Consider the following 18,405-nt stretch of genomic DNA (forward strand, 5'->3'; position numbering starts at 1 on the left):
AGAAATCCTTGTGTGTGGTATAGGTGCATAAACTGTGGCTGGACAAATCTTTATTGCTTAGTTTTTGATACAAGATCTTTAGAGCCTTTTCAACTGAGCTCAGAGCTTGTAACTTGATAGATTGACTCGTGAGCTCCTCTCCATGTGCCGTCCTCCTGCTCTGCTGCCACAGCGTGCTTCACATGTGTGCTGGGAACTCAGCTCATGTCCTCAGGACTGCACGGCAAGGGCTGCAGAGCCACCTCCCTAGCTTGCAAGAGGCCTTGTGGTTGAGATGAGGCTCGTCCAGGCTGGTCTCCAACTCTGGACGGCTCACCCCTCCCACCTCAGCCGCCACTGCAACTGAGGTGCACATCTTGCACTTTGCTCAAGACATTTCAGTTACACAGACAGAATTACTCCCCGAAAGCACAACACATGACTCAAGTAAGGTAAGTATGTTTGGGGTCAATTTAAAATTTCACTCTTGCATATGGAGACACACACACACACACACACACACACACACACACACACACACACACAGAGAGAGAGAGAGAGAGAGAGAGAGAGAGAGAGAGAGAGAGAGAGAGGCAAATGTGCAAATTCTTTATTTCTCAAAAAATTTTAAAACATACTAGAATTTAAACAATTGGATTGCATAGTACCTGATAATCCACTTCAACATAAAAGATAATCTAATCACTTTCTGAAATAAGTTTTTATTGTTTTGTCTTGTTTTGACCAGGTCTTTTCTTAGCCCAAACTGGCCTCACACTCAATTCCACAGTTGAACTGGCATTGAACTGGTGGGCCCTCTACCTCACGAGTCCTGGGACTTGCACCACCACGTCTGCCCAAATCAATGCACATTCTAAGTGTAACAGTATTGAAACTGGAGGGAGAGTCAAGCCATTGGCAGTGGTGAAAAGTGCATATTGAAAGATGTTTGGCCCAAAGGTTTCCATTTCTAAAGTAAATAAATTCCCATAGGAAATGTTCCACACCTATGGGCCTTTGCAGTGAAGAGAAATTTCTTAAAATTTCCTGTACTGGAAAGCAAAACCAGAACCTTGGACACCTAGGCTCATGTTCTACCACTGATCTACAGCAGAAGTAATTTAAAACAAAGCACATTTGATCTTACTGAACTGACAAGTTTTTGTTTTATTTAACTTTGAATAAACCTGCAGCCATGGTTTTTCCTGTGTATCAAAGGTATCAACTTAAGAGGAAATTATTCGCTTCATCTGTGCCAAACAAGGATAGTTTCTCTTCTGCTAAAAGGATATGAACATCTTGAAATTCAGTTTTCATTCATCACATAATTTCAAAATTAATAGACAAACAGCTCATTCATGGCTTGTAGACGTTTTCCCTAGAGCTCACTGTCGTCCGAGCAGTAGTCATAGATCCATTTAAAGACAGAGTCTTCTGAACGTTCTATAGTTTCAAAAAGTCTTTTGAAGTCGTGAGGATACATTTTAGCAGCCGTGTCTCCAGGTCTTTTCCTTATCTGCCTTAGTATATTAATGGGGTCAACCGTACTCAGGGAACTGCAGAGGAAAACCAAACAAACGCACTTAACTCCCTCTCACAATGGTCACTACAGCTGAGAGAGCTGCCTCCCAGGTCAATCAAAATGGCTAACACATAAATAAATGTAGTTGACAGTCTATATGTAATATCTGCATTTTCAGCTCCGTACAGAGATGACTGTGAACTGGTCCTCCTACTTTTACCTCCCGAGTCCTGGGGTTATAGGGATGAATGCCACACTCAGTTTGGATAACTAATATGCACATAGAATGTATTAAGGACATAATCTCAGTACTCAGGAACTGACCCAGTTATTCTTAGAAATTCAGAGCTCAACTGCAACGAAAATCACCAAGTGAAGTTTTCAAGTGAAGTTTTAACATGGTATAATCAATTCTCACAAAATTCTAGTTTACATATTATCATTTTTATTTTTGTTTTCATTTTGAGATATGGTCTCATCACATAGCTTTGGCTGGCCTGGAACTTACAATGTAGACCAGGCTAGTCTCAAATTTACAGAGATCCACTTGCCTCTGCATCCCGAGCACTGTGATTAAAGGTGTGTCCCACCACATGCACCTGGTGGTTTTCTCTTTCTTTTTGACATCTGCATTTAAATGGCCACCACCCCAAGACAGTGAGATGAAAATCAGGTTTCTTTCAGTGATTTATTGACATTTTAAACTTTTGTGTATATATGAAGTTTCTGGGTTTTGAGGGGTTTCTTTGTTTTGTTTTGGTTTGGGTTTTTTGAGACAGGGTTTCTATGTAGGCCCACAACCCTCACTATAGACCAGGTTGGCCTCAAACTCAGACATCTGTCTCTGCCTCCCAAAAGCTGGGATTAAAGAAGTGCGCCACCAACATGGGCAAGGTTTCTTAAAGATAGATTCAGTCTATGTCCTCGCTTATTTGGAACTCAGGTGACCAGGCTCCTAGGTGTTGAGATTGTAGGCTTACCCTTTATTTGTAAATATTGAGTGTACTGGTGTACTGGTGCACATCTGCACACCCATAATCCCAGTACTTGGGAAGTAAAGGTAGGAGGTTCACAAGTTCAAAGTCATCTCTGGCTGTACAGAAAGTTAAGGCTAGCTTTGGCTCCATGAAACCCAATCTCACATGTTTCTAGTAAAGAGTAAACAGTCCTATTAAGGTTATATGGTATATGATGATTAATTAAAATAACTAACACTTTTCCATCTTCTGACAATACTTTAGGGACTGCTAGTTACAAGGTAAATGGAGACTCCATTGCATAGGCAGGAGAGATGGCTCTGCAGCTAAGAGTACTTGATGCTTTCCTTGGGGGCCTGAGCTCAGTTCTCAGCTCCTCTATCAAGCAGCTCTTAAACATCTGTAACTCCAGCTCCAAGGGAGACAGCATGCTGCTCTGGCCTCTATGGGCACAGCACACATGTGCACACACATAAAAAGAAAATATCATCTGAAGCTAAAACCACCTTTGAGTACCTTAGGTTTTGCTGCTTAAAGATGAAAATAAATGAAACTGGGAGTGTGTGGAAAACATGATGCACAGCAGGGAGAAAGGTATTTTTATTTATTGTTTTTTTTGACTTTTATCTTATGGGTCGGTGTGTGTGTGCCATGTGTGGTGCCCACAGAGGCAAGCGAGGGGTGGTAGAGTCCCTGGAACTAGAATTACAGGTGCTTGTGAACTGCTTCTCAACCATCTCTCCAGCCAGGAGGAAGTATTTTTAACAGGTAAATGAAACATGGGCACACCTTACTCTAAATCAAGATGTGAAAAAACCACCTTCTAACACAGGAGACAAGCTCAGTAAATCACTACTTTTATACTCATTTTTATTGAATTTCCACTTACCGTAAATGGTGTATTATTGGGGCATTGCGTTTCCCAAAGCAGTGCTTTACCAAGTGGAAAAACATATCATAGTTCAAAGGACTTAGGTTTTCTGTAAATAATGTCCTACGAGGAGTCATTCGAACAAGATATAGGTTTTGTTTCAGTAAATTTAATGATTCCTAGAAAGAAAGAAAGAAAGAAAGAAAGAAAGAAAGAAAGAAAGAAAGAAAGAAAGAAAGGAAGAAAGAAAGAAAAGAAAAGAAAAGAAAAGAAAAGAAAAGAAAAGAAAAGAAAGTTTTTGTCAGTCATAAACTATTACCAGACTAGAAGGCTGACTACTTAGTTCTTCACGATAGTTGTTGCATGTGCCGCATGTTTTTGGGCCTTACCTAACCGGGACAGCTAAAGTTTACTGACTCTAGTGAAAATCAGAGCTCAAACACAGCCCCAGTACAAGTGGAGCTCCTGCTTTGTTCAAGGGACACCACCACCAGACCTAAGGAGACAGAAGTACTACCGACTAGCTTTTTCCTTACCATACATTTATACATTGGGTATGCATGCACATATGTATGCACAATCTTATTACTGAAAATTGTTAATTCAGAATAAAGATAATCACTGTTTTGGACATCTCCCCAGTCTCTCAAGACAGTTTTAGGGAAAATAAACACTGGATTACATGAGAAAAGGGACCAGCACCATTTGCTCTTACCGAGTGCTTTGACTTTTCCAAGTGCCCATTTTCGGCATGCACACTAAATGACGACCAAGGCTCCTGGAGGAAGAAAAACAGACATGCTATTTCTTTCTTTCCTTAGGTCTATGTGTGGTGTGTGTGTGTGCGTGTGTGTGTGTGTGTGTGTGTGTGTGTGTGTGTGTGTGTGGTGTGTGCGTGCATGTGTGCGTGTGGTGTGTGCGTGCATGTGTGCGTAGGTTGGAGGCTGTTCTCAGCTGTTTTTGTCCTCTCCACATCATTTTTCAAGTCAGGGTCTCTCATGAACCTGGGCTTGTGGGTTCTGTAGGACCAAAGATCCTCTGGCCTCTGCCTCCCAGCCCTGGGATAAGAGGCATGGCCCACTACACTGGACTGTTTACATGGTTGCTAAGAATTGAACTCAGGTCCTCATGTTTTGTACTACATGTACAAAAGTACTACAAGTACTTTTGCAATTGAGCTATCTCCTCAAGCCCAAGACATTGTTTAGTTCATAGAACACAACTGAAGACCAAGTCTCCTCAATTCTTTCAGTTAATTCTTTTTTGTCAAAATGTCTCAAGTTACTATTGCCTTAAAAACAAAATCTCCCTATGCAAATCTGGGTGTGGTGGTATATAATTATAATCTTGGTACTTGGAAGGTAAAGGCTACACGATACCCAGCCCATCCCACCCTACAAAACAAACAAACAAAAAAAACCCAAAAAGCCCCATACCCAGGGGTTAAGGTTTGTAGCTTTGTATTTAAGCACTTGTCTCAAACCCAAAACCTTACACAAATAAAAGGGTAAATCACTTCAAATCATACCTGGCGATGCTCAGTAAGTGTTACAACGACTAACTATTGAATTTGGATATTCAAATAGGTAAAGGCAATGTATTAAGCTAAATACAGTGATATACATTTATATTCCTAGCACTCAAGGAAGCTGAGACAAGAGAATGAAAAGTCTGAGTTTACACAATGAAACCTTTCTCAAAAAACAAAGCATTACTGGGTGGTGGTGGTGCCTTTGATCCCAGCATATGGGAGGCAGAGGAGGGTTAACTGTGAATTTGAGGCCAGCCTGATCTACAGAGGGAGTTCCAGGACAACCAGGATACACAGAGAAACCCTGTCTTGAAAACAAACAAAACCCCCAAACCAACAAACAAAAACTCCCAAAGCAATAAAATATTCACTATATTAAAAAAAAAAAAAGGAAAGCAGAAACATCACCAGTGTCACTAGTAATGATTTCTGGGGTACAGAACTGATAGTGACTCAGAAAATTTCCTTCTTTCTGTAAAGCATATCTCAAACAAATCAAGTTTCCTAGTTTTATCATGAGCCAGTCATATTACTTTTATAAGAGAAAGAAATTGCCAAACAAATGTCGATACTAATGTCATTCAAGAGCTGGTAAAGGAGGCAGAGACAGAGGGTCTCGGAACTCAAGGCCATTCCGACCTACGGAAGGACTAAGGAGCCCCACGCCAGGTAGGACTGCATAGTCACACTCTACTGCAAAATAAAACAAAACAAGTCAGAAGACAATGACATTAGTATTTTAAACCTTTAGTGCAGGGTCCGCACTTACCAACCTGAGTAACATAGTTCTTCTGGCATTAAAACTTCACTCACCATGTGCAGAAACTTAATTTCACAAGCCACTTGCCAAAGCACACCCAATACTTGATATAAATCTGGCCTTTTAGGAGTTGCTATTAGTTTCTAGTAAAAAGAATCAAACAAAATTATGTTACATAAAGTCTTAATAAATATCAAATGTTGGGTTTTAACTGAAACATCTTAATAGCATCTAAAAATGTCAATTAAAAGATGAGACTTGGGGCTGGGGATTTAGCTCAGTGGTAGAGCGCTTACCTAGGAAGCGCAAGGCCCTGGGTTCGGTCCCCAGCTCCGAAAAAAAGAACCAAAAAAAAAAAAAAAAAAAAGATGAGACTTGGCCAGGCATAGCCTTTAAATCTACTTCTTGGGAGGCAGAGGCAGGAGGATCTCTGTGAGTTCCAGGATAGACAGGACTACATAAAGAGTCTCTGTCTCAACAAACAAACATAAAGCGCACTAAGAACAACATATTAACATAAGAACTTTCAGTAGTTTTCCCTTTTCAAAACAAATGGCAACATATACAGCTGACTGCATGGGCTGGATATGGGTTAAGAACACTTGCTGCTCTTCTAGAGGACTGGGGTTTGTTTCCCATCACAGACAAAGGCCATTCACACCATGTAACAGTGAGCTGTTAAATTGTGCATCAAGAATTGTTAAGTTCCAGGGAATCCAATGCCTTCTAGCTCTGCCAAGTAACTTGTACACACATGGCATAAATACATACTTCTAAATAAAAACAAAACAAACAAACACCCCACAGGCCAGAAAGATGGTTCTGTAGTTAAGAGCAATGGATGCTCTTCCAGAGGACCCACAGGACAGGTCACAGCTGTCTGTCATTCCAGACTCAGAGAGAATCTGGTGCCTTTATCTGGCCTCATGCATGAATGTATGGATACGAACAGACATTAAGGCAATCAATCCTACACATGAAATACGTAAGAAAAGCTAGAATAAAATAACGTATAAAGACTAAGAATCATAGCAAACACCTATAACCTCAGCACTAGGGAGACTAAGGCAGAAGATATCACTGAGTTCAAGGCTAGACTGGGCTACATAATGAATCTGACACCAGCCCAGGTTACAGAGTAAGACTCTTTTCGAAAATAAAAACAAACCAGAAAAACTAATAATTGAGTTACAGACACAATTAAGACAAAAACAATTCTGCATTATGGATCCAACAACACAAAATAACATGTATTATGGAGAAAGACAGGTATGTTGGCTTATATATTAAGTGAGCTATTAAATGGTGCATCAAGAATTTTGTAGCTGGGATGGTAGGAGGGCTCAGTGGATAAAACCTGAGAACCTATGATTCCCTTGGTAGAAGGAGAAAATGACTCATGCAAGTTTTTTTTTTCTCTTCTGAGTCCCACATGCTAAGACCCATGTCCCACATGCTAACACCCATGTGCATGAACATGCACACATACACAATGTTTATTAATAATTGTTAAGGCTCTTTTTGGGGATCTGCCTGTCTCTGCCTCTCTAGCAAAGCTGACTCTTGCTAGACACTGAGGATGATACCATCAGTGAATGGAGGCTATCAGTGAGAAAGAATCCCTTAATAAAGTCCATGGTAAAAAAAAGGCACAAAAAGAGGTTGTAAGCAAGACAAAATTTTGGGTCTCAGGTAGCCCAGGCTGGTCCGCAACTGTGATTGGAAGGTAACCTTGATTTCTGATCCTTCCTCTTTTGAAATCTTTCCCTATCCTCTAAATGTCCAAGTGTCCACACAGGTTTGGCCACTGTGGCCCACTACAGCCTGATGAGCATTCTTACCTTGCTCTCCTTTCTTTGCTCGTATATTGTATGTATGAATGGCCTCAAGGATCAGAATTGTCCATTCTCTCATTCTACGTGGCTAGCCAATATTTACTCTCTGGGTGAGGACACATTTCCTCATTGCTCCATTTCTCCTATGTACAATTCTTTCATGCACGATGAACACCGTCAATAACACTGGAGCAACATCATACGAAGCACTGTGATCCCAACAGCAATGCACAGGGACTTAGAAGGCCTTCTCATACACAGAAGAAAAGTAAATAGGCTGCTTGCTCTTCCTGCACCAGGCTCCCAACACAGCAGACTAAAAATCAAACCCGAACCACTCAGACTTATGTTCCATGCCACCGAGGTCAGCCCACATTGTTTATCTGTCTTTTCCAGAAGTCAGAAACAGCCAAAGTTCCCACACAAGAAAGGACAAGTTGCTAAGAAAATGAAAGTCCATCTACATTAATCCTTACACAGCAACCGTCCTGCAGGTGACCACCCTGTTAGCCTTCTGTTCACTGTCCCTGTCTCTGCTTCAGGAACGTAACTGTGAAATGACCACGCAGCCGTCTGAGTTCTGGTTTAGCTTTCTCCAGTCCTCCACTGTCTATAAAGTTAACCTCCTATGCGGTTCTCATTGGGACCTGTATCCTATTTTACAGAAAGAAGTGTTGATGTATCTTCCCACCAAAGATAAAAGTCAATTAGGGCAATGAAAAACTGAAACGTACAAAAGATTTTAACAGAAGCCGGACAGTGGTGATGCACACCTTAACCGCAATACAAGCACAAGCACAGGCAGGCAGACCTTTGAGTCAAGGTCAGCCTAGTCTACAGAGAGAGTTCAAGGGTACAGTGAGAAACCCCTGTGGAAAAAACAAAAACCAAACACTAAGCACACGCGCACACACACTTAACTGAAACTGCTTCAGGGAAGATGTACCAATGGTAGGCAAACAAAAGATGCTGAACACCGATTAGGTGACACTACTAACTCAGTGGCACGATGCTTCATCCCACTATGAGATGCTGTCAAAGACACAGAAGGGCCAGTGAGATGGTGCAGCTGGGCAAGCTTGCCGACCTGAGTTCGATCCCTGGAACCCATCTTTGACCCCCACACAGTCTGTGGCATGTGTGTACCAACACTCACACACTAATAAGAAACACAAAATTACATGAAAAATACAAGTATGATAGAGGAAAATCTTTGAATGCTTGCACACTGCTGGTGGGAAATAAAATAGTATATCTAGCAAGAAAAATTGTATGGCACTTCCTTATTTCTTAAAAATTAAATAGAGAATTACCACATGATCTAGCCATCCTAGTTCTTTATATATGAGCCCAAAACACTGAAAGCAGGGGCTGGGGAGATGGCTCAGGTGGCAAAGTGCTTACCATGCAAGCATGAGGCCTAAGTACGACCCCATGGGAAAACCAGGCACAACAGCACATGCCCAGAACTCATGGCTGGGGAGATGGAGACAGAGAGTTCCTGCGGTTTGCTAGGCAACTAGGCTAGCCAAACTGGCAAACCAAAAGTCCTGTCTCAAACAGGCAAATCAGTGAGTAAATAAAACAGAGTAAACAAAGAAAAGAATCAAAAAGAAGGCAGACAGCTCTGAGCAAGGCAACAGAAGCCACCTCACCACTACTTTCCACCCGCACACTCCCCTGCCACAACCGGAAAACAGAAGTTGTAAAAACGCGTATGAAGTCTGGTATGTGGCTGCTTTATTCATAATATTCTAGAGGTGGAAGCAGCTAAGTGTTCTCTCATCATGAATGAACAGATAAATCTTGGTGAATACATACAGAATACTATTCAGTAGAAAGAAAATGAAATTTGAACATGATGCACCACAGGTGAACTTGACGATATCAAGGTAAGTGCAGTCAGTCAGTCACAAAAGGACAAACAAGATATGACTCCACGTCAGGTTCACAGGGCAATGGTCACTGGAGCCTGAGGAAATGGGAGGGTGGGGAGTCAAGTGCTCAGTGGGATGTCTGAAAGTCTGAGCTGAACAGCAAGTACTGGGTGCATAATATAAATATATTCAATGCCGCAGAAGGTAAATTGTCAAATAATTAAAACAGTCCATCTTACATGTTTAATAAAAAAAAAATGTAAAGTCCTAACTTGACTCTAAAGATTGTGCTACAGAACTTCATAATCTTGGAACTCTCCAAAGTCAGGGCCCCCAAGTTAAAATGCAGCTGAAGCTCCTGAGATTACCACAGCACTCTTTCAAAGCAGCGGTACAGATTATCCTTTAACAACGCACCCGGAATTCTTTTTCACTAATGAACATATTCAGTTCTACTCGTCCATATCTGTATATAGATTCGCAGGAGTACAGATCAAACAGGATTTTCCAAAGCAATCGTCTTTCATGTTTATTTGGTAGAATTCCAAATACTTTTATAGGAACACCTGTTAGGAATACAAACAGAAATTTGTATAAGGTCCTTAAAACTTTCTCTTCTGATCACATTTTGCTGATACAAAGTACGGTAACAATGGTAGCTGTATTTTAATTAAGGACCCGAGACGGTGGCTGACATGCGGTGTGGTATGCTGGAATCACCAGGGAAAGAGGTGTGGGAACATCCCAAATGAGAAACTGGAAAGAGCAGAGCAGGGAGCTGGGGTCAGCGGGGGGTTAACTGTGCAAGTGTGAGGGGGACCTGCTTCCAAGTGGGCTGCAGAGAACCCACCACTGTGCGGGATTCCAGGGTATGCTGTTCAGTCTACCCAGACAGGCTCCAGGCTCAGTGACAGGCACAGAGTGACTGAGGAGGACACTCAACATCAAACTCTGCCTCCACATGCATACACATGTACATGTGTACATTCAAGAATATGTGTACATACAAGAAGAGGGGAAAAAAAAAGAAAGAACGTAAAAGTTTTGTCCTGGGGCCTCTTTTTTGTGACGTCTCCTAGACGGTCAGCTGTGTCAAGATGAAGCTGAACTCTCCTTCCCTGCCACCGGCTGCCAGAGGCTCACTGATGTGGACGATGAACACAAGCGTCATGCACTCTATGAGAAGGGCACGGATGGCCACAGAAGTAGCTGCCGATGCTCGGGGTGAAGAGTGGAAGGGTTATGTGGTCTGGATACTTTATAGGAATGACAAACAAGGTTTGCCCGAGAAGAAGGAGTTTTGACCCATGGCAAAGTGTGCCTGCCGTTGAGTAAGGGTGTTCTTGTTATAGACCACGGAGACTGAAGAAAGGAAGCCCAAGTCTGTTCATAGACGCCAATCTGAGTGTTCTCAACTTGGTCATTGTTTAAAAAGGAGAGAAGGATATTCCAGGACAGACAGATACCACTGTGCCACATCGGTTGGGACCTAAAAGAGCTAGTCGAATCCAAAAGTTTTTCAGTCTCTAAAGAAGATGATGTCCACCAATATGCTGTCAGAAAGCCCTTGAACAAAGACAGTGAGAAGCCCAGGACCAAAGCACTCAACATGTCTTGCAGGATGAATGCTGACAACTGTTCTGAAGAACTAAGACAGCTGCCTACAGCAATGACAGAAGGAGATTTGAGAAAAACCCTTTCCTCTTGGCACTAAAGGGAGTAGCCACAAAACATGGTTTAAAAAGATTCTTGGGGTTGGAAAGATGGCTCAGCACTCAAGAGCAGTTGGTGCTTTTCCAGAGGACTCAAATTTGGTTCCCAGGTTCCACCTTGAGTGGCTCACAGTGACCTGTAACTCTAGCTCCAGGAGAGCTGATGTCTTCTTCTGGCTTCTGAGGGCACCCATATGTCTATGCACATACTTACTTATAAGAATATTAAGCAAACAAACACACACACACTTTCTGCTGAGTCAGCAGCTTAATTCTGTCCCCTCGTTCCCCCATGGAAAATGTCATGGAACTACACGCTGACACCTGACCGGAATTCCTCTAGACTGCAAAGAAGAAACTGGAATCAGATTCAGGCAATATCCAGTGAGATGGACATCTGGTTAATGAACGTATCAACCCAGTGTTTAGAATAACACACACACTTGTGTCAGGTGACACACCCTGGATATCTGGAAGGTCAGCCCAAGAGCAAGACAGGCATTCGAACGAAACTGGACTTCTGAAGGCCTACCCTGAGGTGTGACGATTATGAATGAGCAGCCCTGTGACAGATGCCCACTGACAGAATGAACATCTGTAACCTCCCATGGGAAGGACACCCTGGAGACTGACAGACATCCAGGCTGCGACCAGCAACCGGGTAAGAAGGCACTCAGTTTCTACATCCCATCCTGCTCTCTCCCCTAATTTAGCAGACCAATGTTGTCCTTCTATCTTCTCACCCCATCTCTTCATTCCCACTTGGGTAGCTTGTCAAAGCAGATGGGCAGCAGACTGGATTGCAGGGTCTGTGTCTCAGCCTCCTCCCAGCTGGGGCTCCCCTCCTCTCTGAAGTTGTCTGATTATGTGTCTACTTCTAAGATTTATCTTTATTACTTTTAGTTATGTACAGACATACACTTATGCACATGGGCACACATGTTGAGTGCAGGTGGCGAAGGATGCCCAGAGGCATTGGATCTCTCAGAGCTGTTGGTACAGACAACTGAGAGCTGTGCACATGGATGCTGGGACTAAACGCCAGTCCTCAGGAGGAGCAGCAAGCGCTCTCAATCATGGAGCCAGGCCCAGCCACCCCATCACTCCATTTCTTTACCTATTTTCCCTCTTCACTTTCCCAATCAATTCAATACTAATCATTAATCTTCTCTACCATTTTCCTTTTCATGCATACTCACGATTGACTACTAGTATCTTAATATGCAGTGTTGATAATCAGTGCTCCTGTGCTTTTTTACGATTGGCATTTAAGGGGACTGTGTATGTGGCTGTTGTTATATGTTCACAGTGGGCCTACCCTTTGGGAGTGATGTTTCTGCAGACAGTGCTCTACTTTTAGGGGTGTCCTCTAGGGATTGTAAGTACAGCCAAAGACATCAAAGAGTACACCAAGAAATCCCTGGACAAATTCCAAGAGAACACAAACAGCTTAAGGAAGTTAAATATGGATAGGAATTGAAATTCAATAAGGGGACAGAAATACTACGTTAAAAAGAGTCACTTGAAATAGTAAATTCAGGACGTCAAATAGAAAATCTATAGAAAACTCCACTAATAGAATGGCTCAAGGGAAAATACAATGTCTAGGCTTAAGACAAAGTATAGGAAATTGAGCACTCAAAAATGATAAATTAACTGGATGATATCAACAGAACATTTGAGATCTGTGGTACACTAAAAAAGACAAAATCTATAAATCATCAGCATAAAAAAATGATTCATGCTAAAGGAATAAAAATGTTTTAATGAAAATCATAGCAGAAAGTTCCTGAGTCTAGGGAAAGACATGCTTAGTCAAGTTAACGGTGCTTGACCAGAGAAGACCAGAAGAAGCTTCTCATCTCTGATAGTGAAACACTCAACACACAGAGCCAAGACAGCATTCTGAAAGCTGCACAAGAGAGACGGCAAGCTGCATGTACACACAGGTCCAGCAGGGTCACTGCAGATGTCTCAACAGAAACTAAGACAGGAGGGGCTGGGAGGACGCACTTCAAACCCTAGACGGCAACTGTGAACCAGCATAGTACACCCAATAAAGCTATGTCACGATCAAGAAAAAGAAAAGTGTTCCATAAGTGACATTCATATAAAGACATTCTTAACTGCTAAACTAGCCCTACATAAGATACCTGAAGGGATTCTTCAGACTGAAGAGAGATAAGAAAGAGTAAACTACACTGCAAACAGTAGTTGAGCAGAGGAGGACCAAGAAAACACCCAAACTACAGGATCAACAAAACAGCTCCATTCCAATAATAATAATGCCTACTGTTAACATCTAATAAATTCCCCAGCGAAGGGTAAGATCAGCAAACTGAACTTAAAACAGGATCTAATTATGTATCGTTTTACAATACATAATGCCATTTCTTTTTTTTAGCCATAAACAACAAAGTTAAAACACTGCAGGAGAATGAAAGAAACCAAAGATTATCATATTAAGCATTAAGCCAGCCTCAGAAAGTCAAAGATCTTGCTTTCTCTCATATGTAGTTACTAGATTTACACAGATACATAAAATCAAGTATTACATTATGATATGAATGCAGAAGCAACACTATTGAAGAGATGAAGGAAGCTAGAGGAAGAGTGAGGGGGGGTAGGAGTGGCTCAGGAGACGGCTTTGTGGTTAGGAGCACTGGCTGTTCTTCTAGCCCCTTGGTCAACCCCCAGCACCCACATGGTGATGAACAACTGTGTAAATCTCCAGTTCCAGGGGAGTCCATCCAACGCCCTCTTCTGGCTTACATGGACTCTGCATGAACATTGTGTATAGACAAAAACATGGAAGCAGAACACATATATGCACAAAATAAACAAATCCTTACAAAGAATTTTAAATAAATAAAAAGGTGATATGAAAGGGAATTTATATGAACACATATTTAAACATGAATTTATATGAAAATGTCCTTATGTAAGACAGTCTTATGTACAATGAATATATATATATATAATTAATTTTCAATAACTAAGCTTCCTTTCCCCCTTAATACATAATTAGTCCTTTCTAGAACTAAAATGATTATTTATATACAGGAAGAGGCATGTTTAATAAGAGAGTAGTTGCTCGTGAGCTGATCTAAATCTCTATGTATTATATATACATGCATTAAACAGAAACTGTAAAGCATCAGCTTTAGTGAATGACAACAGTTACCTGCTGACCAAGGAACTGCTTTTATTCCCAGGTTCTGAAAAATTGTGTGTGAATTCACATCCGGTCGTACTAGCTCCTGATACCTAGGATCTATTTTAAAGAAGTCACAGTGAACCACTTGTAACTCTCCATCCGCATTCTTCCTTAAGGACTAAGGAGACAGAAAGGTGAGATTAGAAATTTATCATCATGTACACCTTGCTACAATTCAAGATCTATCTCAAAAAATAAGAAAAAATAAATAACAATAAAAACAGCTGGTGGGGCATGCCTGATCTCATTACTCAGGAAACTGAGGCAGTAGAATTATAAATTCGAGGTAGGCTCGAGTTACATAACTCTAAGACTAGCTTATCTCTATGATATAGTGAGATCTGGTCTTAAAAATCTAAGGGCTGGAATGTATAAAGCTTAATGGTAGAACATTGGCCAAACATCCAGGGAGGCTCTCCAGTACCTCAAATAAAATAAAGATAATTCAAAGATCTTGCATGAAGATATAGTCCTAATAACCTCAAATTTAACAAAGGAAATAAAAATCAACTACTGCTTCAGAAATGATCAAATGCAACAGTTTTCTTAAGAAAAGAAGTCAGGGGCTGGAGAGATGGCTCAGCGGTTAAGAGCACCCGACTGCTCTTCCAGAGGTCATGAGTTCAATTCCCAGCAACCACATGGTGGCTCACAACCATCTGTAAAGAGATCCGATGCCCTCTTCTGGTGTATCTGAAGACAGCTACAGTGTACTTATATGTAATAAATAAATAAATCTTTAAAAAAAAAAAAAAAAAGAAAGAAAAGAAGTCAGAACTAAATAACCTTCCACAGTGGCTCGTGGAGGTCAGTAGTTCAGTACTTGTGTAGCATGTGTGAGGCTATGCATTCAACCATCAGCACCACATTAAAACCAAAACCAAGCCAGGCATGATGGTACACACTTTTAATCCCAGCACACAGAAGACAAAAGCCAGTAGATGAGGCTGGCCTGGTCTAACAGAGCAAGTTCCAGGACAGCCAGGACACACAGAGAAACCTTGTTTCAAAAAACCAGAAAAAAAAAATCACCAACAAATGTTCTTTTTTTAATTGTTGTTGTTGATGACGCTTTAGCTCTTTGTAAAGCTGACTCTATTGTGGAGGGTGTGGGAATGTTAAGGCAGGGTCTCACTATGCAGCACAGGCTGGCCTGGAACTCACTCTGTAGATGAGGCTCATCTCCAGACTCCTGGTGACCAATTCTGCTTCTGTCTCCCACATGTTAGCGTTGCAGGTACCTGGGAGGCAGAAGCAGAAGGATCTCTGCCCATCTGACCTACTAGCTTTTTTTCTTCTTTTTCTTCAGTGCTGTCAATTAAAAACAGTTTGTTTTACATTTTCACTGTGGAGTGCTGTCTGGTCCAAAATTCCAAATAAAGAACAGGTTAGCCTTGGAACCAGTGACTCGCACTCTCCTGCCTCTGCACCAGACTTGAGGAATTAAAAGTGTGTGGCACTCCACCGGCCAGGCTCACTCTCACCACCAGGTTTAACCATGGACCTTGTTTATGCTAGACCAACTTGCAGTTCTACCACTGAGCATGACCTCACCAATGGCCAACGACAACTCAACTCCAGCTCCAAAGTTTCAGTTTTAAACAATTCAATCCTTAGATATTGGAGCTATTTCCACAACAGTTTTGTTGTCTCACAGCACCTTTAAATTCAGGCCATTCCTTCTTTGTGCTTCAGGAAGCTGCTATAGATCGCATGTTTCCTGAATTAATTTTCTCTCAAGTGGTCAGTTAAAGACTCAGAAACACTGAAACAATCATTTGGGGGGAAAAACATCTTTCTGCAACTGTATTTATCCATCTCAAACCTTTTTTGCTTCAACTGAAGTCCTAAGTAACTCAGAGTTCACAGAGAGAACAGAGCTCACCCATTGACCTAACCTTAGCACTCACTCTTGAATGTTTAAGTGCACACAGGGCAGGGCCACAGCACGGCTTACTGAAGCTGACCAATTACATATCCCTCAGCTAGACTGTATAGGAAGGGGATCTTTAGGGAATAAACTATACTTATCTAACAAAAGGTAGATTAACAGTGGAAAAGTGTAACAACAAATTCATTAATGGAGGCCTTATGTCACAAGTGGTCGTATGTGGATTTAGAGAAAGTACCCAATTTTATGCTGAGATGATGGAGAATGAGCATCTATGTGGGGATGAGCTTTGATAAGAGGGTGTGCTCTACTACAACCAACCAAAGGTAGGAACAGACCCGAGGACCGATTCTTAGGCTCTCTGTATGCCATCCTTCTCCTGGGCAGAGGGGCAATGCTTCTGACAAAAGAACTCATGATCTACTATGAATCAAGGCAGGTCAAAGAGTATCTTTACAGACAGTTCTCACACAAAGCTTGCAATAATAGTCACAGGCTTACTGGCTCCTTTGCAGGGAGGTGGTCCCAGTTTCTATGTCTATCCTGACAACAGGAGTTCTGGTCTCTAGGGCTCGATTTGAAGAACAGTAGGGCAGAAACACTTTCTTTCTGAGGCTACACCTGTGGGCTTCCACCTGTCCTTTATTCCAAAATACTCAGCATGTCAATGAGTCACACTTTGAGGTTATCATTTTCTGGACCCCAGTAGGAACTAGAAAACAGATCTCAGAACTCCCAAGCTTTTAGTTATGGAACACTCACTAGGTCCTAGTCTTTATAGAGATATGAGACATGTTCCCTAAGTCCATAAGAAGAAATTATGTGCTTAATTTTACTTCTTTAACTCACTCAAACTTAGTGGATGGAACAACAAATTACTTTAGAAACTTAAAAATATACCTCCAAATGTGGAATAAACATCTTTTCACTTTCAAAGGCAACCACTCTGGCACCAGCTTTAAGTAATGCCCCAGTCAGGATTCCTGGACCTGGTGTATTAACAGAAAAACTTTATTTGCAAAATGAACAACAGTCTGTCTCTCTGCCTCTGCCCCCTGTCTGCCTGCCTCTCCCCCCCCAACTCCTCCCAACCCCCCAAGACAGACAGGATCTCACTGCGTATCTCTGGCTGTCCTGGAATTCCCTCTGTAGACTACGCTGGCCTCGAACTCACAGCCTGCCTCTGCTGGGAATAAAGGTGTGTGCGCTGCACCTGGCCATAGTCACTTTCAAAGACGACTTTACACAAGTTTCAAAGACACGACGTTCTCAGATAAGATTCTTTTTACATATGTAAAATGATGATTCAGTTCAGTTAACGGGTAAGCAGTACAGTAATACTTACCGTCCTCAACAAATGTCACAATTTCTTAGAAGAAAAACAAGTATATAAGATAGTATGCAAGAATACGCTTACCTCTTACTCATGGACTATCTGAATGTTTAGCCATTAAAAATTACTGTGAAGTCTAAACGGAATCGACTCTCTGTAAGAAGTGATGCTCAAGGAAAAAAAAATACAATTTAGGGCCAATGAGAACGCTCAGAGGGCAACGGCGCTTGGCGTGAAGTCTGAACACTTCATTCAATCACTGAGATCACATAATATAAGGAGAGAACTGGCTATTCGTTAAATTGTCTTCTGAACTAAACACGCGCGCAAACACGATAAATAAACGCTAATTTATAATATTGGGGATGTAAAAGCTAAGATAAACCCCTCTGCTCTACTCACCTGGATTGCACTCTAGTATAAGTTGATGGGATGGGTTTTGGTGCTCCAGCAGGTCTCGTACCAGGTTCCTGGCCGATTTCTTACATGCTATGTGACGCGTAGGCTCTGATCGACTCTTGTGTGTCCACGAGGACGACTCCTCGAAATCACAATCAGGCAACGGTTGAGTGTAGAGGTCAGAGAAGCTACGCCGGTTCCTCTCTTGCCAGTCCTTCCGCGTCGCCGCTCCGGACCCCAGAATGCAAGACGGGCCGCGGCCCGCCAACACTGACAGCGCCAGCCGCGGGGGCAGCCTCATCGCCAGTCCCCTCATCCTCCTCTAATGTCCACCCCAATCACCAGTTAACAGTGTAGCCTCTGCGAAGAACACGGAGCACCACATCACACGTGCACATACTTCACGGCCTCACTAGGCCGGGCGGAAGTAAACATTACGAATGGCGCATGCGAACGACCTAGCCTCGGTGCTTTCTTCACTCGCTTCCGCTTCCGCCCAGG

General features: G+C 42.1%; 1 protein-coding gene across 6 annotated transcripts; it reads right to left on the reverse strand.

Annotated features, from left to right (window-relative positions):
- Positions 1-574: 574 nt before the first annotated feature.
- On the reverse strand, positions 575-18,394 carry Tfb2m (transcription factor B2, mitochondrial). 6 transcript variants are annotated; one of them, NM_001008293.1, is made up of 8 exons: positions 17,908-18,310; positions 17,073-17,161; positions 14,249-14,399; positions 9,770-9,918; positions 5,694-5,783; positions 4,065-4,127; positions 3,368-3,528; positions 575-1,535 (listed from the first exon to the last, which is right to left on the reverse strand). In NM_001008293.1, exons 1-8 carry the CDS (start codon positions 18,218-18,220, stop codon positions 1,358-1,360), a joined length of 1,194 nt encoding a protein of 397 aa, NP_001008294.1. In that variant the 5' UTR covers positions 18,221-18,310; the 3' UTR covers positions 575-1,357. The 6 variants fall into 6 exon arrangements, with proteins under 6 accessions (NP_001008294.1, XP_038946480.1, XP_008768039.1 ...); XM_039090552.2 differs by lacking the exon at positions 3,368-3,528 and having other exon boundaries at positions 17,908-18,394; XM_008769817.4 differs by lacking the exon at positions 3,368-3,528 and having other exon boundaries at positions 5,650-5,783; positions 17,908-18,380.
- Between the last annotated feature and the right edge of the window lie 11 nt (positions 18,395-18,405).

Source organism: Rattus norvegicus, chromosome 13 (genome assembly GCF_036323735.1).
Source record: "Rattus norvegicus strain BN/NHsdMcwi chromosome 13, GRCr8, whole genome shotgun sequence".
Taxonomy (NCBI): Eukaryota; Metazoa; Chordata; class Mammalia; order Rodentia; family Muridae; genus Rattus; species Rattus norvegicus.